General features: G+C 37.7%; 1 protein-coding gene across 5 annotated transcripts in view; it reads left to right on the forward strand.

Annotated features, from left to right (window-relative positions):
- LOC117716170 (contactin-associated protein like 5-2) overlaps positions 1-27,402 on the forward strand; it is a 737,433-nt gene that overhangs the window by 313,101 nt on the left and 396,930 nt on the right. For all 5 annotated transcript variants that reach the window (XR_013113069.1, XR_013113068.1, XM_076941723.1 and 2 more), the window contains exons 5-6: positions 12,481-12,684; positions 16,905-17,089. Coding sequence is in view for 3 of the 5 variants with exons in the window: in XM_076941723.1 (XP_076797838.1) it covers positions 12,481-12,684; positions 16,905-17,089 (389 nt within the window). In the remaining 2 variants the exon portion in view is untranslated. The remainder of the gene's footprint in view (positions 1-12,480; positions 12,685-16,904; positions 17,090-27,402) is intronic.

Below are 27,402 nucleotides of genomic sequence, written 5' to 3' on the forward strand. Positions count from 1 at the left end.
GAGAGAGAGAGAGAGAGAGAGAGAGAGAGAGAGAGAGAGAATAAATGATAATAAACCCAATACATACTGTGAATTCAGGGATAAATGAAAGAAAAAATTTACTGTGGAAGTTCTCTAAGATGATTTTGGTATGATCTTTGTAATTTGTGAAAAGTTTAATGAGACTGTAAACTTTAATTGTATTCACAGATCTATGGCTCTATGTGCAAAAGTAAGCAGAAAACTCTCATTAAGAGAAACTAGTTTCTTGTTCTTAGCAAGATGAGTCCCAGTATTCACTCCCAGAATGATATAAACTAGGCTTGTTGTTACACACCTGGAATCTTTGCACTCAGGAGGTAAAAGTAAGAGGATCAGAAGTTTAATGATGTCCTCAACTACACAAAAATGTTGAGGCCGTTCTGGTCTACTGGAGACTCCATTGCAGGAAAATAAGAAATAGTAATGAAAGAGGGAAGGAGGATAGAAGGAATGGAAGGATCCAGGGAGGGAGCCAGGGAGAGAAGGAAGGAAGGAGAGAGAGGCTGAGTGGAAAACCATGTAGGAGAGTGAGTGGATGGATGGATGGATAGATGTATGGGTATCTGGCTGTAAGAGTTCAAAACATATGTGGTTGTGTTAGGGTTGGAATCTGGAGTTGTGGCTTTTCTCTGTTTTACTATTTTTTAAAGTTGTCTTGATCCTTTTCCTATTTATTTCACCTGCTTATCAATTATAGGAAGTCCAAAAATTTTCTTTGAAGAGCTGTCTTTAAGCTTTGACAGTTTACTAATCAAACTCCCTTTGTGCTGGGGGTTCATCTCAAGTAATCAGAGTTGTTGATTAAGCCTGAACAAATCATAGAATAGGTGTGTAGGGGGATTAGTGAAATTCAAGCAGACTGTGAACAACGTTTTGTTTTCTGGATTACAAAACAAAGCCCTCAGATCTTCAATGCAAGCACATATCTAAATATAATATTTATTTTCATATAATATAATATGAGAAAAGCTTCAAATGTATTTATATTGAAAATCTTTTTTACTCTGAGTAGCTGAAGAGTCCAAGTGGGACTAATTGTTTCAAGGTGAGTGAATTTTTTTTTTTTTTTTTGACAGTTGACCTTCAGGTTTTTCATTCTGAGACACAAACCTCCTCCTCCCAGGCTCTCCTCAGAGCTGTTCTTCATCCCACTTGGGAATTCAAACTTGAACTGTTTTAGTCTGAAAAGCCCTCTTTAGCTGCTTTGTTGACAGTCTTCCAAAACTCATCAAATATGCCAGAATTTGTTCCAAGAACTCTGTATTTATGAGAAAATATGCTTGACAGCTGGGTCAGCAATTATGGGGCCAGTAGGAACTGAACCTTCTTGGCATTCTTGAGCTGCACACAGAAGCAAGGTGACTGGGCAAGATTTGCTTTGGCCTGCAAGGTCAGGCAGGGGAAGATATACCACCTACCTTTACTGGTGGATTTTCAGGACCATGATTTGCCTATCAATCATAGTCTGGAAAAATCTGCCAACGAGTCATCCCTGAAAATAACACAGATTACATTGAACAGAGTTTACAATAATGGTACAGTTAAAAACCAATTTTAAGAATGAGAAATATTATTCACTCTAGCACCTACTTACCAGTTGTGTTCCAGGTCACTGGCATTGTTGGTGAAGTAATAAACTTTCAGTAGTGGTGTACCAGCTAGCCTCGTGCACATAACAGAAAAAGAACAAAGGGATCCAAATGGTCCTTGGAACACCTGAAACATCAAAGTCTCCTGGGGGACTCCTTAGTATACCAGCTGCGGGTCCATGCTGTGAGAAATGTTGATACTCACTTCGTAAAAGCACCAGAGACTTGGTGTAGGGAAAACAGAGTGATTTAACTTATTATTTTGCAATAGCTATTATTAGCTCAGAATGACAGATACACTGACTAACAGCAGAGAGCAGCTTTTAGAAACAGAACACATGACCTTCCTTCCTTTTCTCCGTCCCTTCCTGTCTCATTGGCTGAGTAATCAGGAGTCTACAATCTTACACATTATGTGTTCATCTCCATTTTACAACCCACTTATTTTAGAGACAGTCAGGTTGTATACGGCTTGGAAAACTTGGCTGTTAGTAACTATCTACAATAGCCAGAGTCATCAAGCTAATACAGTTTGAGTAGGGGTTGCTAGCTTATGGTCTCCTGAAGTGAAAGTTTCTGGCTTTGTCATGAATGCAGACACACTATTTTGTTGAGGCAGACTCATGTGGTGGTTTGGTGAGGCAAGACCTGTGGAAGGACATGTAATGTTTGGAAAACATATAAATAGAACTCAACAGACAACAACAGGGTGCTTGCCTAGCTAATTGTATAATTCTTCCTTGGTCTTGTGTCTTCACTGACCTTCACTTTAAGACATGTGCGACAGAAAATGTCTGACATTCCAGCTGGTCCTGATTCCTCTGTTAACTGGTACGGATTAAGTGGAGGCTTGGCAGTTTCTACTGGATTATGCCACAGTTACTGATTCATGTTTGGTGACACTTTTGAACAGAAGTATTGAAATCCTGACAAATGGAGACTAAAGTCACCCCAAAGAACTATTTCTAAACATACCTCCTTGTCCTATTACCATCTTTTTACCCCTACCTTTGGACAGTGGGCTAGAAGGTGGTTTAATGCATTTAAAAACCCTTATTAAGGTAAATTTTAAAACATATATATATTTCTGTCCATTTGTATCTGGACCTAAGAGGAGTTAAAGTATTTTCATTTTGAAAATGAGTCAATAGACTTTATTTCTTACATATGTCCTGAATTATATCAATGAGGTCCTAGATCCTGTACTTCTGATCTTTCCTGCATATAATATTCTTGTTCTGTGAAGATGGGGCTATATCCAGCTGACCTTTACTGACACAAGATCTAACCCTGAATGTTCTCTTTTCTTGACATTTCACTACTGTCAATACCTTTGACTTTTAAAAATACTTCCTTTGGCTTGATATACTCCTGACACTTTACCTCATCTTGGTTGGTGTGGAAAACCTGTTCTTTGGTTTGACCGAACAAACAGAGCTTGCCTGCTTCTACTGGATTGAGAGTTGTGTCTGTGCTCTCCAGTTTTGAGTTTAGAACCTAATAGTTAGGCTAGCTATTAGTGAGCTCTGTATTCAAGTTAGAGACTCTTGTCAAAAGTTAAGATGGAAGCAAGGAGGGAAAATGTTTTACATCAAACTCTGGCCTCCATTTGTACATATTTACACATACATATGTGACCTCCCTATATCTATACAACACACACACACACACACACACACACCATACATATATACATCCAAGAAATAAAACAATCAAGTATAACCCAAGAATATCTGTGAGCAATGAGATCATATTAATCAGCTAGAAGAAATAGAACTAGTAACTAGTAGGCCCCCAGCTATGAGATCCCTTATAACTTGTGGTTTATCCAAGCCATCCATGTGCTTCTCCTCCATTTTCTTTCCACCTCCTGCTCCTTCATGGTCTTCCTCTACCATTGTCTTCCTCCTCCATTGCCTTCTTCTGTCACCTCCCTCTTCCATCACCTCTCTCTCTCTCTCTCTCTCTCTCTCTCTCTCTCTCTCTCTCTTTTTCTCTCTCTCTCTCTCCCTCAAGCCTTTTTTACACCCCCTTCTACTGCCCAATCACTGGCTCTAGCCTTTATTTCACAAATTAAGGTGGACAGAAGGTTCACAAGAGGTCACCTGTGTACTGACTCACTCCTCCTCTGCAGCCCCTCCAGGGAAAGTGGAATTAGCATCAAAATAAAAGGCCAGGGCTATCACAACAGGGTGATAGCTTCATATGGGCACCAGATAAACCTCTCCATTTTTAATGAGTTCTGTGGATATTTTGTGAGGTCTTGTTATCAGTTTCAGTTTGAAGACCACAACCATCTGTCCTAGCATCAACCTGGGTTTAGATTTACCTACTGGGTTTAGAGATCTCCACAGGAAACTCTTGGCCAACAACTCAACTAAATGCATCTCAATCCTGCTATTGGGACCCTTGCCTGGTGATAAGTGAAACCCATTTCATAATCTATATTCACTATTACTAGAAGTCTTCACTAGGATCACCCTCATAGATTCCTGGCAGTTTCCACTGCACTAGGTTTCCACATAACTTCCCCAAAGTTCTCGAATTCCAGGTGAATCTTTCTGCATGTCCTCCCTCCATCTCTCCAACCTGATCTGTCCTGTCCCCCATTCCTACCTGCCCAGCAGATCAAGTGAACATCTATTCTATTTCCCCTTCCCTGGGAGATCAATCTGTTGCCCCAAGAGCCCTCCTATATACCTAGCCTCTCTGAATCTATAGACTGTAGATGGTTTATTATTTATTTAATAGATAATATTTACTTATTCTTTTGTTCACTTTGACTTTCACGGTGTTTGTTTTCTTCAAACTGCAAAAATGTCTTTATATCTCACAAAATCCTTAAAATACCTCCATTATTTAATGAGGCAAAACTTGTCTTCAATGTCAAAAAACTCATTACCTTGTGAATGCCTTTGTGTGGTTGTATCTTCTGAGTCTCAAGTTTCATTTTTCAAAGGAAGGATAGTTTAGAACATGCATGACTGCCAAGTCCATTAAATGAGATAAATATATGGTAACAATTACCCAAGGATAGTTTATTTAACCCAGAGCACATTCATCTCCAAAAGCCATTGCAAAATTGTGAGGAAATTTGGAGGGCATATATAGTTCTTTTGGTTATTTTGGTTTACTTGGTAAGTAGTAATCATGGTACTTGGGAGATAGCTCAGTCAGGTAAAGGGTTTTCTATGTAAGCTGGATGACTTGAGTTTGAATCCATGTAAAAAGACAAATGTGGGGGCACATATCTGTAATGTCAGCAATGCTGTAGGAAAATTGGAAAGAGAAATGAAATTACCTTCAAGCTCAGTTGGAGTACACATCATGGAGGTAGAAACAATAAAAAAGAAGAAGCCTACTTTGAATAAAAGCTGGAAGGAGAGAACTGACTCTGAGAGTTGTTTTCTGCGCCTGCATACAACAGTGCATACTTGTAAGTACACAAAGACACACACATATACACAAACATACATACACACAGAGACAGAGACAGAGAGAGATAGAGAGACAAAGACAGACACAGAGGCAAAGACAGAGAAAACGTTTATAAGCCATACAACAGTAACTGTTAAAAATATGAGCTCATGTCTAAGACTGATGCATCTTATTTTATAATATACTTTCCTTTTTATCTTGTAGTTTTACAGAGAATTGGCCAAAATATTACCCAATAAATAAAGATTCTAATGTTCACAACTAGACCCTATCTGAAAATTAAAATCCAAACAAGGCAATCATGACAGAAGTCTTATTATACCCAATGTTGAGAATCTTAAGTGCATTATATTTATTTTTGTTTAATGGCAACATTAATAATGATGAGCTGTTATTACTTTTTAAAGTCTGCTTATCTATATCACGTTGAAGTTTCAAAGCATCTCCCTGTTGCCTAGAGAAAGAAGTAAGTATTCAGTGGGTGAACTTAATCCATGTTTAAAACTTCACTTGGACTTGTGCTTTTCCATCTGTGAAATGGTTGTAGCAATTCATGTGCAACTGAATTAATACTGCAAATATTTGGCATTTGGCTGACTTCTCTTGAAGCAAAAATATTTCTGTTGATAAGTACTGGTAGTGCTAGGAGTAAAGCTTGTATCATCCTACCAGGTTGACTTTGTATTCAATAGAGTGAATATCTCATTGCTGTAAGAGTCAGTAAGTACAAAAGATAGTGCAGCCACATCAGGTCAAGTGGCAAACATGGAAAACATGAGTAATGGTTTTCACCCTTCTTTATGTCATCATTATTAATATAGATCCTCATGTTGTAGTGAGCTCCAACAATAAAATTGTTTCTTTTGTTGGTACTTTGTAAATGTAATTGTTCTACTGTTATAAATCATAATGTTAATATCTTTTACATAGGGTATTTGGACTTGGAAAACTATGAAAGTGTAATTTGACCCCCTAAAGAGGTCAAAATCCACAGGAAGAGAACCATTTGTGTAAAGGGAAGGACCCTTTTCATTATGAATGGAAACCTAGAACTTAACGTTGAAGCAATCAATATGCAGGCCAGCAAATAACCATATCACTATAATCCAGAGGTATTACACTGGGTCACTAATTTATGTATGACTTTTCCAGCGAGATGCAAATATACATTCATCTCTAACTGGGCATTGGCAAAAGTCCAAAAATAGATTTACTAAAGCTCACTTCGAAAAACCCATGAGTTTATTGGAAATACTTATAAAGCATGGGAAATGAATTAATTGTAGGATCAAGGATGACTCATTTTTGCTTTTGCCTCACCAAAATCTCACCCCAGCATAGGTGATAAATCACCAAAGCTGTATGCCAGGAGCTCACTCTAGAACTTGTATGCAGCTGGATAAATCAGGAAATCAACTCGCCCCAACAGCCATTATTGCTTATATAATCTTGCAGAAGGGCTTTATGAATCTTACACGTTTTAGAAACTTCCTGAATGTTGTTTACTTCTTCAGTCTTAGTGAAACTTCTTCCAGGATGAAAAATAACACCTCACTTCTTATGTCTAGTTCATACGTTTTTTTAGCTCTTTCTTTTCACCCCCTCTACTACATCTTCCCTAAACCATGGGGGTTGTGAAGCATATTGATACAGATATTCCATATACAGCTCAATACTCATACATATTCTCAGAGCTTTGAAAATGTTTTGAAGGCCTCCTCACTCCAAATTCCCTATTAATTTATTCACACCAGTCTTTATTACATCTTCATCTTGCATACACCATCTTTTCCACTGGAAAGTTTATTTCTATTCACAATGAGATGAGATGAGATGATACGGAATGTATATTCATGTATAGGTGTCTATAATTCTATAATTCTCATTGTGACTTTGTAGGCAAGGCTTCTGTAGGCCTTATCAAATGACCAATAGATATATAAGTTGTAAAAGTCCAGATTTCTGCCTGGGTACACTATCTAACAAGCTGCAGAACCAGAATGAAACATTTATATCTCTTTACACTAACCAAAGCTTGGATTTTTTTAGATGCCGTGGAGACCATAAATATCCATTTCCTTAAAGCTAATACATATCTTAGATATTTGATCTCACCAATAAAAGCCTCTACTTTATCCCCAATCTTCAGGAAGTAGACTATAGATCATAACAGCCATGAATGATAGCAATTAAAGGGAGACTACTGGAAACTACTGGAAAAAGAAAAGTTATAAAATGCAGAACTTGACTGAAGAATTCAGGGCATCAAAGAGTAATGGTGGCCAAATGATATTTCAAATTAAAATGTGAGAAAAATGGCAAAAATGGCACGTGTGTGTGTGTGTGTGTGTGTGTGTGTGTGTGTGTGTCAGAAATGATTCTCCTTTCTCAACAAAATGTTTCTACTTATAACCATGTATCCCTGGTGCAGTCCTTTGTCCTGGAACACAAAATCTTGGAATCATGAGTTCTCAGAACACAGACTTGCACCTTTAACAGGATGATGTTGGAGAGGTTTAACAGAGTAATGGTCAATGACACTCTGATGGAATGATGTTGTCTATGCTGTACGAATGTAGAGGTTGAACACAGCATTTTCCCATAGAGGTGAGATCCATGATCCTGTAATAAATGTAGGTTTCAGTTAGTGCTTAGGTGTCACCCATTGCAGTCTTTCTCAGCCTGTGGGAAGCAAACATGCTGCAAAGCAGAGTTCTTGCTGCCCGTCACCTGATCTGATCACAGAGCTTCATGTGTTCATTTACATTTTACCTCCATCACCAACTCTGTGACAAAGGTCCATCTCTTATCAAGTATATCATTCAGCATATTGATGTTTCCCTTGTGTAACTGGTCCTTCCTTTTCTTTCTGAAATGGCTGAGTCTCTCTTTGTATATATTCACCTTACTAGAGCACTGATGGGTGCTATATGGTTGTTCTATGATTGCTGGACAGTAAAGCCTCAATGGTTGCTACATTTGCAGAGTGACCCCAAGCAAAAGAGAGTAGGAATGCACAGAATGCATAGCTTAGCTACACAGGTGAAATATTTTCACAGCAACAACTAAAGCCAAATAAGACTCAGTAGAAAGTTTGGACTTAGCCTGGCATACACTGAGTAGGAAAGCCTGACACCAGAGTAAAACAGCACCATTTGGATGAAGGTAACTGATAGAGCATCAGTTAATGACTGCAAAACCCTTCTAATTAATCCAGTCACAATTAGTAATCTATTTCATACCAACTTAACAAATAGTGTGTCTGGTAAGGTGCTATATGTTTTATTTTATTGTGAAGTGATTCATATTAGCACGGTTAATTATTGGATTATCTATTTATTTGTTTCCTTGCTTATTCATTCTCTGATGATTTCATATGTGTATACCATACAATATGATCATAACTGCCTCACCCTATGTCTTCTCTTCCAACATCTCTGGAATCTTTCAACATTTTATTCATGTGTGTGTGTGCATACACCCATGCCTGCATGAGTCTGCTTATGTACCAAGGTGGATATCAGGTGTCTTCATCAGTTTCTGACTACTTGTTTAATATTTGTTTTATTTTGCTTTTAACCATGAGTATATATTTTGAGTTTGGGATTATATACCAGTGAAAGTGCAGGTGCTTGCAGGGTCCAGAAGGCATTGAGTGTTCTGAAATGGGAATCATACTCTGCTATGAACCATCCATGTGAGGGGGCTTTCTCTCCAGCCACATGAATACTTGATTTTTGAACCTGATGCTTGATTTTTCAACTAGACTTTCTGGAGAGCAAGCCTCCAGCATCTTTCTGTCTCTATTGCAATAATTCTGGAATTTCAGGTATTTCTGGTTATTTTAATGGAATGCTAGAGTCTGACTGCAGGCTTCCCTCATGATGCACAGCAAACATTTTACTCACTGCATCATATTTTCAGCCCTGAGTATTTTTTTCCTCTAAAGAACATGTTTCTAATGCTTATATCTTATTATGAATTTAAGTCTTAAGGAGATAAGGTTGAAAAGGTGATCTAGCTGGCAAGCTATATCTTCATGTTCTGTCTAGCCATAATGTTCATTACCCAAGAGAGGACAACAGTGCCAAGAACTCCATGGGTTCATCTTCACGTCCAGTGAGCTCTGTATGAATAGATATAATGCTAACATCAAGTGGGACGTATTGGAAAAACACAGGAGATTCTGAAAACCTCCCTACATTGCACCAGTTGCTTTTTATAATCTGGAGCCCTCAGAGACCTTTTTGTTAACTGTAAATATAAGGAATAAATTATAGAATTTTACTTTCAAGGTAATTACAGAAAATCATATTTCTTTTTATTCCAAAATTTCATTTATTAAAGATAATTCTATATCCTTGAGCAGGAAAAAATAATCAAGTTGTCATTATGAATACTCAGTCTAAGCATTTTAATTGCTTAGTAAATCTGGAAAAATTGAATTTTTGTGTTTTCTGAATTTCAAATAAGAATAATTGTATCCAGTCTACACAGCCCTTCACCTCTGTTTCACCCTGTTATGATGCTATATGATGAATCCCTTCCAAGTTGTAATTAAATAGTCTTATATTTTTGTATTATAGAAGTAATACCAATTTTATGGTACAAGTTTTTGTAATAAAATAGTAAAAGAATATGCAAGTAACTTAACAATAATTCTTCCAAAAGGCTATGGATATTGCTCAATGGTAAAATGTTTGTCATACAAGCATAACAATGTGAATTCAGCACATATGTAAAAATCTTGACTCAGTGGCACACTTCTGTAATCTCAGCCTTGAAGTAGAAGCATGAGGTCCCTGGAGCTTATCTGCCATCCATCCTGCCTAGTTGCTGAGAATCATGTTCAGTAAAAAAAAAAAATCAGAGTTGAAGATGCAGGTCATCTGGTAGACTGTGTACCTTCCTCAAGGCCTTGAATTGTTTCTAGCACTGCACAAAATCAGGCACATGATATACTCTTATAATCATATCCATCAGGAAATAGAGACAGGAACATGAGAAATTCAAAATCATCATGGTAATATTGTAAATTCAAGAACAACCTAGGCTATATGAGCTTGGAACATGAGTTAGAAAGATACTCAATGTCAACCAATAACTTCCACATTCATTTGTAAGTGTAAGGGTGTACCTGCATTATGTACATGAATGTTCTCTCTCTCTCTCTCTCTCTCTCTCTCTGTCTGTCTCTCTCTCTCTCTCTCTCTCTCGCTCTCGCCCCTCTCTCTCTCTCTCTCTCTCTCTCCCTAACTGTAAAATAATTTCTCTACTGAATATTTTGAGAGACACTTGTCAGTTTATGTATGCACATATACTTTATAAATTTGTTTAGAGCATGACTTCTTTACTTTCACTATCTGGTTTCATACTAGCAGAACTGGAGGACAATGTGCTAAATGATATTCAGCTGGCACATCATTCCAAATACTATGTGATGTCATGCATGCAACTGGCCAAGCTGATCTCAAAAGAATTGAGAGTAAAGAACAAGAATTTAAAGGATGGAATAGTGAGAAACGGGTAATGATGAAATGATACAACTAAGTCAAAGTGCTGGTATTCTATATAGCATGATACTGTATATATTATGTTAAAATATTATAAAAATCATATTATATGATAGTATAGAAAATATAATTATAATTTGCAATTCTCATATCTCTTTCCCTGGGAAGATGTGAACAAATGTCTATTCATCCCAGATAGTTCACAGAAGACATATCAAAGTAAAGATGCCAGCAAAGCCCAATTTGTACTATGCTTATGTACAAAGCATTGGTAAGGGCTTAATTAGAGGAGCATCAATGACAGCACAACTGATGTTCCACTGCACATTCCCACCTATTGTGGATGACAACGTTGTGGAAGTTTCACAGAATCCCTCTTCTATAACCTCCACTCTCAACATACTCACAAGGTCACACAGGTGAGGGTCCTTTGACCATCACCCTATCTCCTGTTACTAGCCAGGGTCATTAGCTTCATTAATATTATCAAAAGTCTTGTTACCTTTATATTGGCGTTGGTCAGTACTGTGCTAAGGCTATGAGGCTGAGCTAATCTCTACTCTAACATCATAATGGGTGAGTATGTTGTGTGCAGAGAAAACAGGCAATACTTATCAATGAGTTAGCATGTTTCAGTAACTAGATATACTTAGTCTAAGAGTTGACATTAGACAATATGTGTACATAGTAAGAGCTATCAAGTCACCACATACATTTGCTAATTTTATGTCTAAAATAAAGGACTATCTCAGATCAAAATAAATTACAAAACAAAACAATAGTAACTAAACATTTTGCATAAACCCATAAAACAGTATAATACCAGAACAAGGCATATATAGCACATTTCCCCTCTGTTCAAAATTTCAGTCTCTGTACATTGACTATTCTTTCCCACTAAACCCCAAAGAATCTTTAGATTTCTCAGCACAGAGTTCTAGAAAAGACTGAATTAATAATCCAGAATTGTCATAATAAAGGATATCTCTTTTACAGCTCTAGCCGTGAGCCTAGGGTGAAGAGATCAAATAGTTCTAAATGTCAGAACCAAATTAGCAAGAAACATAAGTTGTGAGAGGTTATTATAAAGCAGGCAGTGGTCCCAGAAAAGCCTAATGCAGGTGCCTGTGGCACTGCCATCCTGTCTCATTAAGCACAGGATGGCATATCACTAATAAGAACATGGGCCTGAATCTTTATGCCAGATCACATAACCTGAATCAGGCCCCAGCTTCTTGCATCTCTTGCTAGGGCAGAGAGATTAAAAAGCAGTCTGTCTTCCAACCCTGAAATGGTATAAAGTATCAGATATTTCATTTGTTCCAAGGATTGGTCCAAGACTCCTCGAAGGCGTTCTTCAAAGGAATTCTAAATGCTGCTATCTAAGGAGACTCCTAGCCTGTGTCAGTATCCCTTGCATGGCAGCTATATATTTCGCTCAGACTCCCTATCTCCCTCTTACTGAAGCAGTTGTGAACTTCCTCTCCAGGCTTTAAAGGAAGACTCTCCTTAGCTCTAAAGCCCCATCTTATACAGATCTCCATGTTTTGCATTTTATTTGTCTAATTCTCTTCCTCTGATCTGAAGTCCCAATCACGGCCTTGAGGCTCCCTTAATACACCTCACTGGTTAGAGTTATGTAACAATTCTTTTCTAGTACCTGCTACTGTTTTTCTCTTGTTTTGTTCAATAGTCACTAATGTGAGTTTCCACTTTAGCCTGGTGTGTCTGTTCTGCCTACAAATGAATGATTTCTTAGATTCTATATAGGTTGGTTTTATTTTATTTACCTCCTTATAAAAGAGATGGTCCAAATTTCAGGAACATTCCTGTGAATTGAGCAACATCAAAGATGAGAAGCAAGGATAGATGCCATGAGGAAACACACTGATGTTTCTTTCTCTCTTCTCTCCTCTCAGAATCAGATGTTGCTGACTTTGATGGCCGGAGCTCACTTCTGTACAGATTCAATCAGAAGACAATGACCACCCTCAAAGATGTGATCTCCCTGAAATTCAAGAGCATGCAAGGAGATGGAGTTCTGTTCCATGGGGAAGGACAACGTGGAGACCACATCACCCTAGAGCTCCAGAAGGGCAGACTAGCCCTATACCTGAACTTGGGTAAGGACAGACCTATGCATATGTGTTCATATGACTGTTGTTGCCAGAGGTAAATCTCAGGTATCTTCCTTGATCACTGTTCCCCATCCCTTTCCTCACATCCTTTGAGCTCTATTTATACTCTTTCAAACATCATGTGTTCTCCCATGGGTCTTGCCTCAACAAAACACTACATGAGTCTGCATCACATGACATATACAGAAATTTTCATTTAAGACACTAATATGTATTTATAGAATAATTATAAAGTCTTCTGAAAGGCATTTATTTTCAATTTTCTACTTTTTGAGAGTCAACATTCAGTCACTTAAATATATATGCATATGTATGTTTTAGGCATGTCGCATAAAGCTTCAGACCTTCAAAGCAGAATTGTTTCCTACATATATTTAGTCAAGTCACATTTCACCAGCTTTAATGTAAGATATATGAGTATCAGTAAAAAAAAAAAATCTTAAAAAAGCAGTGGGTTAGAGTTTATTTGTATCTTCCTCTTTTGGAATAAATTAGGAATTAAACCTGTGGGCTCCTGAGATGGCTCAGTGGGTAAAGGTGTCTGCTGCCAAAATTTACAACCTGAGTTCAAAACCTGGGATCCAGAAGGTAGAAGAAGAGAACAATTTCACACATTTTTTTTTCTGACATACTGCTGTACGCGATTTCACATACATTGTTCCACATAAATAAAAACATACATGTAATACAAATTGAACCTGTGAATATAGACATAACTCAGTGGTAGATTATATTAAAAACCCTACCATCATGTTCAAGACATTGAGGCCATCTTGAAGCTATTACTGAAACACATGAATCTCTTTGTAATTCAGGTGGCATTCAGTAACTCACATAGAATAAATATTTCATAGTGCTCTTTCTGGCTATTAAAATAGTTATTTAACTCTAAAATATAGAGGAAAAGAAAACTCTTTTTGATATTGTGGCAGAATTTTCTGCTTTATGAGGTCATAGTGTTTATTGGTGCTTTTGCATAACTGTGTTTTGTGTGCAATTGCACCTTTTTATTCTACATGCATAATCATAAATTAAGTGTTAAGTTGTTAGATATTTTATTTATTAGTTATCAGTTTTAATTTCATTTAAAATATAGTTTTCACTCATAAATATTTAAAAATGTTATGAGAACTTCATAAAGGCCAATTTAACAACTATGTTATATCTTATTGTTGACTTTACATGTTTGTAATCTCTCTCCAAACTACTGGACATGATCTCCAATTTTTAAATCATTAGTCTTTTTTTTAATCTACACTAATTTATTGTCTTAAAATATATTTCCAGATAGCATATGACCTATCTAATGTCCTGATGTAGGCTTAATCATACAGCTTGCTCTGCCTTCACCTCAGTGACTGTATTATCTTAAGATGTTCATCTGAGATATTGAACTAATGGGGATGAGACAGCGGAAACTGCCTACCTTCCAACATAATATAAAAACTGGGTTTTTAATTGTACAATGAATTAGTGGTAAAACATGCTGGGATATTTCCTCTGATTTCAAAGAAATGACGGGCTGTTATAGAGAAGAGTAATTATGGTGATCATTTTTCTTTTTCTATATTTCCTATGTAATAATGGTAGACATATGTGAGTGCAGGGTTTTTGCTTTGCATGTATGTGGGCACACATCAAAGGAGGGTCTCTCAGGCAAACCCTGAGCTCAGTAAGTTGGGGAGTCTTGTGAGGCAGTTTGCACTAGAATCCTCAGTCTCCACTCTTCAGGGCTGGGATTACAGTGGGCCACTACATCCACCGGGTATATACTAGGATTTCTAGAAATCTGAATTCTGATCTGTGACCATGCACAACAAGCACTTAGACTGCAGAGCCATCTCCCTAGCTCTCATAATGAATTTTCAATATAAAAATATCTTCAGTGATGATGTACAAAAATTCAAAGAACAGAAAGATTCCCCTAAAACTCTATATTATAGAAACTGGACTATATCCAAATTCTTAGAAAAACAAACTGGTAAAAGTCAGAGAATATGGCTCATAAAAATAAAGAGATTTTTTAACTCTCTCCATGTAAGAGAAATAAACAGTAAGTGGCTTAAGAAGGTGGCTCAATGAGTTAAGAGCTTGCAACATAGTGTGAGAATCATAATTTGGATCCCCAATACCTGCATAAAGCCAGACTGTTTATTGTCAAGCTTTCTTAATGAAGGTTGAGAGACAAAGATAAGAGAATCTCTAGAGGGTCATAGGCTAGTATATTCAGGGGCAAACAAGAGACCCTGTCTCCAATAAGATGGAAGGTATAGATTCATATTTAAGGCTGTCTGTGACCTCCAAAGGTGCATTCTCTCCTTCCCTCCCCCCTCTCTTTCTCTCTCTCTCTCTTTCTCAAACAAAGAAATATGTGGTAAAATTACTAAAAAATATATTTGCCTATCAGATATGCATAAATTATAGCAGAACTTTAAGTTGGCATAACATGAATAAGCAAAATTTGCCACAAATGTCAAATTTTACATGGCTGCTAACCTAGCCTTCTGTGTTAATCAAATGCAGAAATCTCATACATAGAGTCCTGAAGGGAGTTGCTAGATCTGTGAGCCAGCTCTCCTCACGAAGACCCTTGGAAATTAACACTGATGAATTAGTGTCTGCTTCGGTTCTGTTGAATTATTATTTATTTATTCCACAAGCCTTGAATTCTCACCATTGTCAGATTATGCTAATGTATTAATAAATATCCCTGTCTCTTCTTCCTTCCCAAGGACAATGGTTCCTACAACCTGTCAGCCTGGGTACCATTTTCTCCAAGCTTGGTGAATACTACTTCTTGCTGTGTATTTAGCCTCTTGCCTGTGTTTATGTCATCCTGTGTTCTAGCTATTGTTACTTGAAGATACAAACACTAGTGTTCTCAGAAGAGAGACAGACCTCTATGCCTGCTCCAAGCCTTCTATATATGACCATGACCTGTACTAGTAGACTAAAATGTCCATTAGAGGAAGGGGAGTTAGAAGAGACAGGGATATTTACAAATACATTAGCATACTCTGACAATGGTGAGACTTCAAGGCTTTTGGAATAAATAATAAATCAATAAAACAGAAGCAGACATTAATTCACCATTCCTACCTTTCCAAATATGCTAAGCACAGTGTGCCAATGTTAAGTCCTAGAAGAAGCTAGGTGTCATTTCTCAGTGAGACAAGCAACACTAGTAGGCCATAGTAAAAGTAGGAGTGAGCAGAGTGAGCAGCACACAGGAAGATGAGCTGGTCCTGGCCCCTTGAGGCCACTCAGTGTCACCTGTGCATAGGTAAATACAGGTGGCATTAAAGATGACACAATACAAGAAGGAGAATATCTACACTCTGCTATTATATTCTGAGTGCAGTAGCAATATATACTATTTTCTCAAACTAAAATTAATGGACTAGAGGCCCAAATGATGATTCAGTGGGTAAAGGTGCTTGCTACAAATCATGATGGTTAGAGTTCAATCTCAGCACACATATGGTGGAAGGTGAAAAACAAATCTATATATGCACACATGTGTGTGTACATACACACATACAATTTATGAAAAATTTAAAAACATATGTATCAGTAATTAAAGCTTTTCTTTAATGTTGAGACAAATTCTGTGTGATAGTGGCAGCCATTATATTTTTGGTGGAGGCACTCAGCTCATACAGTAAGTACTCAACATTTGCAGCTGGAATGGTTATGTTTTCCTCTGTTTCAGTGTGCACAGACATACTCTGTATGGCCAGTGGCTTCCTCTGAACTTGGTTCAAGATCTACTTTCTTCATTCATAATCCTTTCAAATTGTGTGTGTGTGTGTGTGTGTGTGTGTGTGTGTGTGTGTGTGTGTATGTGTGTGTGTGTATTTAGTTCTCTCATTTTCTAAATATTGAAACTTTTGTTTTAAATCTTATTTCTTTGGCCAATACTGTAAGCATTTCTGTTACCATGTGATTGCTGTTGTCCTGGAAACATTATCTTTCCTGTCAGGAAGTAGGGGTGTATATTATTTGAGCTAGAACCAGTTCTGAAACCTGAGCAGAAAGCCTGTTTCATGACTCATCCCAAATGCCCAGTAGTGTGTGCACTGTAGAAAGACAGCTTTAGCTGAGTTTGTTTGAGGAAACATCAGGTACCTGATACTCAGTTCTGTTGATAAGTAGGATTTAAAGCTTCCTGGGCTGAAATTCCATTCCACCTCCCCCCTCTGCAGATGGCAGCCAAGCACGCCTCAGCAGCATTGCACCCTCGGTTCTTCTGGGTAGCCTTCTAGATGACCAGCACTGGCACTCAGTTCTCCTGGAGCGTGTGGGAAAGCAAGCAAACTTCACACTGGACAGGAACACACAGCACTTTCAGACCAAGGGTGAGACTGATGCCCTGGACATCGACTATGAGGTGAGTCAATCTTCCCCACACATTCCTAGGACTGGAAGGGAGGACTTTAGATAGAAATTTTAAGCCCCTCTATCTTGGCTAGGCTATAAGGGAGACGTCTCTGAGGAAAATCTGAACCAAGGTCTAGAAATCCCTGGGCCAAACTTTGTGTCTCTGATGAGGTGTAAACTGTACAAGTTAAAAACCAATACTTCTATTTACTTTCTCTGTGTGTACCTATGTATGTATGCAGTGTGTGTGTGTGTGTGTGTGTGTGTGTGTGTGTGTGTGTGTATGTGTATGTTTGTGTGTGTTCTAGTATAATTTTTGTTGCTGTGTCAAAAGAAAGCCGTCTTGGAACAATGGGTTTGTTTGGCTTCTGACTTCTGATTAGAATCCATCATTTCAGAGAAGTTAAGGCAAAACTCAAGTAGCTAGCCAGTCATATTGCACCCATAGTCAAGATAAAGGAAAATAAACGCATTTTTCCTTATTTATTCTCAAGTAGATTTCTTCACATTTATGCAGTTCAGCCCACAGCCCACAATGTGGACTACATTCAGAGCGGGTCTTTCTCCCTCAATCAGGAATCAAGACAATCTCCTACAGACATGCCACAAGCCAGTCTAATAAAGACTGAAGTGACTCTCTTTCCAGGTGATTTGCAGTTGTAGTACGAGTACCTTTAACACTAACCATCAAAATGTATATGTCTTTTTAAGTGTGTCTATATGCCCTTTGTGTGTGTAAATGTATGTGTCTGTGTGTATGTGTTTGTGTGTGTATGTGTGTATGTCTGTGTGTGTCTGTTTGTGTGTGTGTTACTTGAGATTGAACCTAAAGACATTCTCATGTTAGGAAACCATTGTATCAATAAGCTATATCTATAGTCCTTTTTGTTTTAATTAATTTCAATTAATTCATTATTTTAATACAGGATCTCATGTAATCCAGGGTGGTCTTGAACTCTCTTAAACTGCTAATTCCTCTGCCTTTACTTCCTGAGTACTAGGTTTTTAGGTGTGCATGCCCAAAATGCCCTTCATGTGGTGTTAAAGATGGCACTCTACCAACAAAGCAGCATCTGCAACCCTTGTTTTTTTTTTTTTTTTTTAACTCGAGTAATATTTTACTCAGTTGTTTGTTTTAGGCTACTAAGTATGTGAGATTATATAATACTGTTTTTGGCAATCTTAAAGACTCATTAAAAAAAGAAAAAGTATGACAGAGATTTTGATTACAAATAAAAGTTCAGAAAGGTATATCTTGAAAGATTAAAAGTATTCTTTAAGAATCAGCTCACTATGATAGAATATAATGAAGATTAATATATTGCTTATCATTATTAAATTGTATGTAATGGATTCTTTAGTCAAATTAGGCCTATGAATTTGACCCAGAGACACAAAGTTTTACTTGTAAATACTTGGTGTGTGTGCATGTGTGTGTGTGAAATCAAAGTTCAGGACAGTAAGTGGCGACATATACTATAAACTAGAGGATGAAGAAGAGGCTCAATGATTAAGAGCATGTATTGCTCATACAGAGGATTTGGAGTTAGTTCCAAGCTTACATATGGGCTGACTCAACTATCATTTTCTCCATCTCCATGAGACCTGACACTTTCCTCTTGCCCATTGGGATACTTGCACTCACATGTATATATCGCACCTTCACAAATACACATAACTATTATTTTTTAAATAAAGAGGATAAGTCCAAACTAACTAATGAAGAATATATAACCTTTTATAAGGACCTTAAATTATGGTAAATAAAGAAAACTTAATTACAGGGCACCTGACAATACTAAATATTTGTTTCAAGGACCAGGCCAATTACGACTAAAAATATATTATGAAGAACACACTTAGGCTTCATCTGGAACTACTAAACCGGGAATTCTGGGAAAGGGATCTGAGCTATGCTCAAAAATCCTTCAGGAAATTTCTGATACCACCCTGCCCCCCCCCCCCACCACACATATACACTGTATGAAGATCACAACCTTAGATCTCTCCTCCCTCCCCTCTCTCTCTTTCCCTCTGCCTCTGCTTCTCCCTCTCCCTCTTTTCCTCTCTCCCACTCTCCCTGTCTCCCTCTCTCTCCTTCTCTCTCCTTCTCTCTCCTTCTCTCTCCTTCTCTCCTCCCTCTCTCCTCCCTCTCTCCTCCCTCTCTCCCTCTCTCTCCCTTTCTCTCCCCCTCTCTCCTTCTCTCCTCCCTGTCTTCCTCTCTCCTCCTTCTCTCCCTCTCTCTTCCCTCTCTCCCTCTCTCCTCCTTCTCTCCCTCTCTCTTCCCTCTCTCCCCCTCTCTCCCTCTCTCTCCCTCCTCTCTCTCCCTCTCTCTCCCTCTCTTCTTCCTCTCTCCAAATCTCTCTCTCTCCCTCTCTCCTCCTTATCTCCCTCTCTCCTCCCTCTCTCCCTCTCTCTCTCCCTCTCTCCTCCCTCTCTCCCTCTCTCTACCTCTCTCTCCCTCTCTCTTCCTCTCTCTTCTTCCCTCTCCTTCTCCCTCTCTCTCCCTGTTCTCTCTCTCTCTCTCTCTCTCTCTCTCTCTCTCTCTCTCTCTCTCTCTCTCCAGTTTGCATGCAGCAGCATGTGCTTGTCCTTGGGTAAAACAAATGTGTGGGTAATTGTCAACTTTTGTTAAATGTGAAGTAGACAGAGCCTGTAATCATATGGAGCACACTTCTAGGCACACCTAAAAGGTATAATCTCGATCAGATTAGCATGTCCATAAGGGTGTTTTTCAGTCTGGTTTTCTTTTGCTGTGATAAAACACCATCACCAAAAGCAGCCTGTAGAGGATAAAAGTTTATTTCAGCTTACAATTCCAATTATCTGTCCATCATCCAGGAAAGTGAGGACTGAAACTCAAGGCAGGATCTAAGTGGCAGCAGAGAACATGGAGGAGTGGTTTTTACTGGCTTGCTCAGCATGCCTTACTCTGACATCTCTGTAATATATGTTAGGTCCAGGGCCACTAACCCATAACTGGCACCACCCACTGTGAAATGAAGTTTCCTATATCAATCATCAATCAAGGATATAAATGTACCACAGGCTATTTCACAAGTCAGACTTGTAGTGAAACTTTTTCAAATAAGGGTTCCTGTGCTCAAATGATACTAGCTTATATCAAGTTGACATAAAAACAACCAGAACAGAGAGATCTTAGGATTCATTGTTTCAGAAACTTATCCCCATTAATGATACCATTCCCTGGGATGAGATACTGGATTGTTTAAAAGAAGAAAGTGAGACTAAGCATACACCCATTGCTTAGTCTCTTGGCTATGGGTACCATGACACTTTTGAGCTCCCTCAAGATCCTGTTACTGAGATTTCTGCCATGATGAATTGTAATCTTGAATGGTGAGCAGAAATAAACACTTCCTTCCTCACGTTGCTTTCTCAGAGTATTTTTTATCAGGAAAAGAAACTAAACTAGAATAAATTGCTAGACAGTATGTAGGAAACTTTCAGACACAATTTAAGATGCTGGTGGGATAGGGGATAAAAGTGAAGTAAAAGAAATAATGGAAAAATTAGGAACAATCCTTTTTTTTCTTTCAGACATTATCATGAGCCTTAAGCAAGTTCTTTTCCTTTGATGCCAACTTCTGTTCAGTGTATTGTAGACAATATATGTCATTCAGTAACTTCAAAAGGCACATTGATATCTTTTGACTCAAAGGGTAGGATATCAGGTAGATATTTTTGAATTGCTGACAGTGGAAGATCTTTGAGTACCCATTACTTTTCTATGTCAACTTGTTTAATTGATGGAAGAAACAAAGAGATCACAGGAAATTAGACTTACTTCAAACCACAGAGATACTTTTAATGAACATGAAGACAACACTGACAAAAAGAAAGTCATCAAGTTCTTATTCACTGTTATCATTTTTGTGAAATATTTTAGTCCAAGATAATTGTTCTAGAATCTATGCTATTACCTAATTTAATATTGATTCGCATGCCTGTTTGCCTTTGTATGATCTCATTAGCATAGATATTCTATGACCTCACAGCTGTGTGACACTGAAATGAATGTTAGCTTTTAGAGAAGTGAAACTCAGTGGTGACACAGTTTATGCAGTTGGAGCTGCTTCCATCAGAGTATGTCTTGTCTTGTGAAAAATACTCCATAAAGGTGAAACACCTTAAAACACCTCTCTCAAGCAATTGCTGTGTCAAGAGCCTCAAACTTTTGCTAGAATGTGCAGGCAGGTTGCTATAGACATCATAAAAATAAGGAAGATTGAGGATGGTGACAAAGACCAGCTGCACTGGATGACAAGTGTTATGTGTCAGAAGTCTCTAACCTTGAAGATTTACTTCAAAGGAAGGAAGTTGAGGAAAGTAAAAGCTATTTGGATAGAAAACAATGTTCTATTCAGCTGTTTCCCACATGCTGATATAAACCTAAAAGTTAAGAACTCAAAATTTCAGTAACTCAGAAGCAAAACTATTGCAGTTGTTAGAAGAGACTGAACACTGATATCCAAATTGAGAATGGTTTCTATCACAGGCCATTCTGTTAAGTTAAAAATATATATATACAAGTACTACAGCTTCTGCCCTGAGCTCTGTATGAACATGAGGTGTCGACTCCTATAGTTGAAATGATGCTGAGGTCACTTCCTGGGACCTATTGTCAGAACATGCCAGGATATTTTTTTGTACCACATCTATTTTGGTTTATGTCAGGACAAATTGTATTATGCAACTTTATCTTTATTTGCAAACATTGCCAAAATGTAGGACTACTGGCCAGAAAATGTGATAGCTACTGATCCTTCTTTTCCACTATGTGCTGGTTTGAATGAGAAGGCTGCCATAGGCTCACCTTTTCATACTTGGTCACCAGTTAATAAAGCTGTTTGGGAAAGATTGGGAGATATGGCCTTGTTGATGAAAGTGTGTAACTTGGGGCAGGGCTTTAAGATTTCATTCTCTCTGCTTAGTGCTTATGAATCAGAATATAAGCTCTCAGCTACTGCAACAGTTTAATCCCTGCCTGCCTGCTGTTGTGTTTCACCCCACAATGGTCATGGACTCTAAACCATGGAACCATGAGTTAAACTTTTTTCTATAATGTGCCTTGGTCATGGTATCTTATCTCAGTAATAGTAAGGCAACTAAGATAACATCATATATGTTCATCAAGAGACTTGTTGACATTTTGAGAATTACCTAGAATGACAATTTTTGCCATGATATTTTCAGCTATCTGCTTCCTGGACGCAACATAGATATAGCCATATAGAATTCTGTCAAACAAGGAGAAGCAAAGAGAGGAGAGATAGCTCCTAGGAATATCCTTCAAACTCACATCACTGAAACATCACATCACTGAAACATCACATCATTGCTTCAAGTACTAGAGCAAAATGATATCCCATTTCTCTCCCTCAAGCCCAGAATAAAAAGTAGTTTAGAGAGAAATTTTCAGTATCTTTGTCCTCTGATGTCCTTATAGTTCAAGAAGTTCTTTCTTGTCACAAGGGCTCATTGATCCTGTTTTATATTATTATCTAATAAATAACCCTAATAATAGGATCATTTTAAAAATGTCATTTACATCTAGCCATTTCATATACATCTTGAGGAGATTTTATAAAAATTATAGTTAGATTAAGATAGAAAACACTGCCCCCACCCTGAACACACACAAAAAAACAAAAACAATAACCAAAACTAAACTAGATTAAAATCTCTGAACATTATATGGCCAAATTAATTAAAGTAAGCACTTGATTATAAAAAAGCTTTTAAAATTCATGTACATGGTCTACCTCCCCTGTCATCAGCATTGAATGTAAGGAAGACAAGGCTTTTATAGTTCATAGGTAGGAGGTTTCCAAATGGTGGATTTGGCAGACAATATAGGCAAGGGTTACAGGATCAGGACAATAAGATAGCAAGTTAGTCCCTCCTGAATCAAAGAGGTGAGCATAACAAAGTAGTTATAATAAAATATTCATAACAGCCCCTTTGAAATTAAGGTAGATGGTTATAAACAGCTTTTTGAAACAAAGACATGAATACCATTCATCAACAGGTAGTACAGAACAATTGCAGTTAAGGTTACAGGTAGGACATAGTCCAATCCTTGAGAAACAGAGGTTAATCATAAACAGGGATGAAACAAATTTGTTCTTACTATAAGATGGCTTTTAAAACCAAGATGAAAGTAAGCTGGTTCTTCAGATATCTAGACCTCTCAGGTCACCCAGTCTAGGCAGTCTATGTTCAGGTTCAATGAGAGACTCTTTTTCAAAAAATAATGTGAAGGGACTGGCAATAGTAGGTAAGTGTATTGGCCTCACCAAGGCTGAGGACTTAAATTCAATTTCTGGAAGCCACATGGTGAAAAGAGAGAGCCAACTCCTAAAAGTTGTCCTTTGACTTCTGTTGCCAACATTCTTGCCTGAGAAAGAAATACATTCTGTGTTTGAGAGTATTTTGATCTTTGGCACACCAGGCACAGAATGAAATCAGAGTGCACTATGGCTTTCCAGCACAGAAAACTGGAATGTGCTAGTCTCTTAAGACATAAAGGCTCCTTATGTCCCCGTACATTTCTTGTCTATACTTTCTTGTCTTTGTTCTTCTTGGCATTCTATTAAGAAAAATCTTTTATTCCTTTTAAATATGGATTAATGACTGTATAGTATCTTTGCATGTACTTCATCCTAATAAAAGCTCAGCTTAATCTCCAGAGCTTCTCCCAAGCTCTATTGATCCCAGCCTCCCTTGCTGAACATGCATATTCCAGAGCTTAAGAACTGTTTCATGAACTGAGCCCCACTGTCCATGTTATACCTGCACACATGCACTGTTACCCATACCTGCCAACACACACACACACACACACACACACACACACACACACACACACACACAATGAATAGATACATATAAAAATTGTATTTTAATCAATTCATTATAGACTATTTGAATGACACTCTAAATCTGTAATGAAGCTATGAAACTTGAGGGCAGAAAAGATGGCTCAGTTGTTAAGCGCACTCACAGCTCTTCCAGAAGCCCTGGGGCTCTGTTCTCAGCATCCACATCAGCATCCACATCACAGTCACCTACAATCCCTGCTCCAGGAGTTCTGACACATCCACAGACATACACATACACGTGACTAAAAATAATTAAAAATAAAATCATATTTTATTGAAAAAAACTGGAAAAACAGAGAACCTGAGCTGAGTTCCTACCATGCAAAAAGATGGCTTGCAACTCCCCCAAACTCTAGTTCCAGAAGATCTGATGCTGTCCTCTTAGCAACTGCGTTCTTGTATGACTACAAAACACATACACACATACATACATATTTAAACATATAATTTTTTTTCTTTACAAACTCTAACATTGCATGTGTGAGCCAAGGTAAGGCACATACCTGCAGTCCTAACACTTGAGGCAGGATGATCAAGTATTTTTTCTAGGCTATGTAGATTTAGTAATCATCCTGGGATACCTGAGATATTTTCTAAAAGAATGAACAAATAATTTGTGCTGGCAGACAATGAATTATAATGGTACACAAACAAACAATCAAGGGAAAAAAAAGAAAAAAATCAAAATACAAGGGAGACTGTTTAGAAGAAGTATGGTTTCAATGAGAAGAGGATATAAGACAATAATGGTAAAGAGTTTCATTAAGGTATATTATACATGTTACATACATATGTAATAAACTATAAAGGAATGAATTAACTATAAGAAATATTTATGATAGTCATATCATTTCATGAGTAAATTTATAGACATTTCTAAGAAAATGAAATGACTGCTTTATCACTGAACAACATTGAGGTCTTTCTAAGTATAGCATAGATTTCAGAGGACAAGTAATAAAATGTAGAATAATTTTCAGTTCTATAAAATCTTTCAAAGTCCTTCTCTGAAAAAGTACATATTTAATGTCATCATTCTCCACCAAATAACTAAAAACAGTGTTTCAAAATATAAAATTAACAAATATAAATAGTTTTTGAGAAGTCAACCAATTAAGTATGGGAAAAAAAACAAAAAAAAAACCCACTTTTTAAAAATATAGATTAGCACTGAGGTATTTTATACTATTTGTGACTATTGTGAAGGGTGTCGTTTCCCTAATTTCTCATTCTGCTTATACTTTAAGTAAAGGAAGGCTACTGATTTGTTTGAGTTAATTTTATATCCAGCCACTTGGTTGAAGTTGTGTATCAGGATTAGGAGTTCTCTAGTGAAAGTTTTGAGGTCACTTAAGTATACTATTATATCATCTGAAAATATTTTTATTTCTTTCTTTCCAATTTGTATTTTTTTGATCTTCTTTTGTTGTCTAATTGCTCTGGCTAGGATTTCGAGTACTATATTTAATAAATAGGGAGAGAGTGGGCAGCCTTTTCTAGTCCCAGATTTTAGCGGAATTGCTTCAAGTTTCTCTCCATTTAGTTTGCTACTGGTTGACTGTATATTACTTTTACTATGTCTAGGTATGGGCCTTGAATTCTGATCTTTCCAAGACTTTTACATGAAGGGGTGTTGGATTTTGTCAAACACTTTCTCAGCATCTAGTGAGATGATCATGTGTTTTTTTTTAGTTTGTTTATATAGTGAATTATGTTGATGGATTTCTGAATATTAAATGATCCCTGCGTTCCTGGGATAAAGCCATCTTGATCATGATGAATGATTGTTTTGATGTGTTCTTGGATTCAGTTTGTGAGAATTTTATTGAGTATTTTTGCATCAATATTCATTTTTTAAAAGATTTATTTATTACTTAATGTATATATGTATACTATGGCTCTCTTCATACACACCAGAAGAGGGCATTAGACCCCATTGCAGATAGTTGTAAGCCACCATGTGGTTGCTGGGAATTGAACTTAGGACCTCTGGAAGAGCAGTCAGTGCTCTTAACCACTGAGCCATCTCTCCAGCCCCTGCATCAATATTCATAAGGGAGATTGGTCTGAAGTTCTCTTTCATTGTTGGGTCTTTGTGTGGTTTAGGTATGAGTGTAATTGTGGCTTCAAAGAATGAATCGAGTAGTGTTCCTTCTGTTTCTATTTTGTGGAATAGTTTATAGAGAATTGGTATTAGGTCTTTTTGGAAGGTCTGATAGAATTCTACACTAAAACCATCTGTTCCTGGGAGTCTTTTGGTAGGGAGACTTTAAATGACTGCTGCTATTTCATTAGTGGTTATAGAACTATTTAAATGCTTTATCTGATCCTGATTTAATGTTGGTGTCTGGTATCTGTCTAGGAAATTGTCTGTTTCATCTGATGGTTTTATGGATTTTCTCAGTTTCTGTTGTTTTGTCTCCCTTTTCAGTTCTGATTTTATTAATTTGGATACTGTTTCTGTGCCCTCTGGTTAGTCTGGTTGAGGGTTTATCTATCTTTTTAATTCTCTCAAAGAACCAGCTCCTGGCTTTGTTGATACTTTGTATAGTTTTTTTTTTGTTGTTGTTTGTTTGTTTGTTTGTTTCTACTTGGTTGATATCAGTCCTTAGTTTGATTATTTCCTGCTGTCTACTCCTCTTGGGTGCACATGGGCCAAGGACAAGGAAATGGGATGCTTGGCAGAAATATGACATTGGCCAATGACAAGGAAGTGGGTTTCAGGCAGGAATCTGACATTAGGCTAAAACAAAGAAGTAATTTCAGTCAGGAATCTAAATCTTTGGCCAAAACTAAGAAGTAATTTCAGGCAGGAATTGAACTTTTAGGCTAGAACAAGGAAATAGGCTTCAGACATGAAAATGACTTTGGGCTAGGACAGGGAAGTTGGCTCAGATACTTTGATCATCCTGATAAGTCCTTAGAAACAGTGATAATGAGAGTGTTCATGTAATTGGGTTTAATGCCTTGCTTGTTTTTTAATTGGATATTATATTTACATTTCAGATTTTATCCCCTTACCCCATTCCCCTCACCACCCAGGAAACCCCTATCCCATCCCCCCTCCTCCTGCCTCCATGAGGTATACCCCCACCTACCCCCACTCCCACCTCCCCACCCTCGAATTCCTCCCTGTTTGGTGTTCAACCTTCATGAGAACAAGGATCTCCACTCCCATCCATGCCTGACAAGGCCATACTCCCCTAGGTATACAGCTGGAATCATGGGTCCCTCCCTATGTGCTCCCAGGCTGGTGGTTTAGACATTGGGGAGCTCTGGTTGGTTGGCACTGTTGCTCCCCTCTTGGGGCCACCAACCCTTTCAGCTCCTTTAGTCCTCTAACTTCTCCACTGGGGACCCTTGATCAGATCAATGGTTAGCTGTGAGCATCTGCCTCTGGATATGTCAGACTCTGGCA

Source organism: Arvicanthis niloticus, chromosome 10, assembly GCF_011762505.2.
Source record: "Arvicanthis niloticus isolate mArvNil1 chromosome 10, mArvNil1.pat.X, whole genome shotgun sequence".
NCBI lineage: Eukaryota > Metazoa > Chordata > Mammalia > Rodentia > Muridae > Arvicanthis > Arvicanthis niloticus.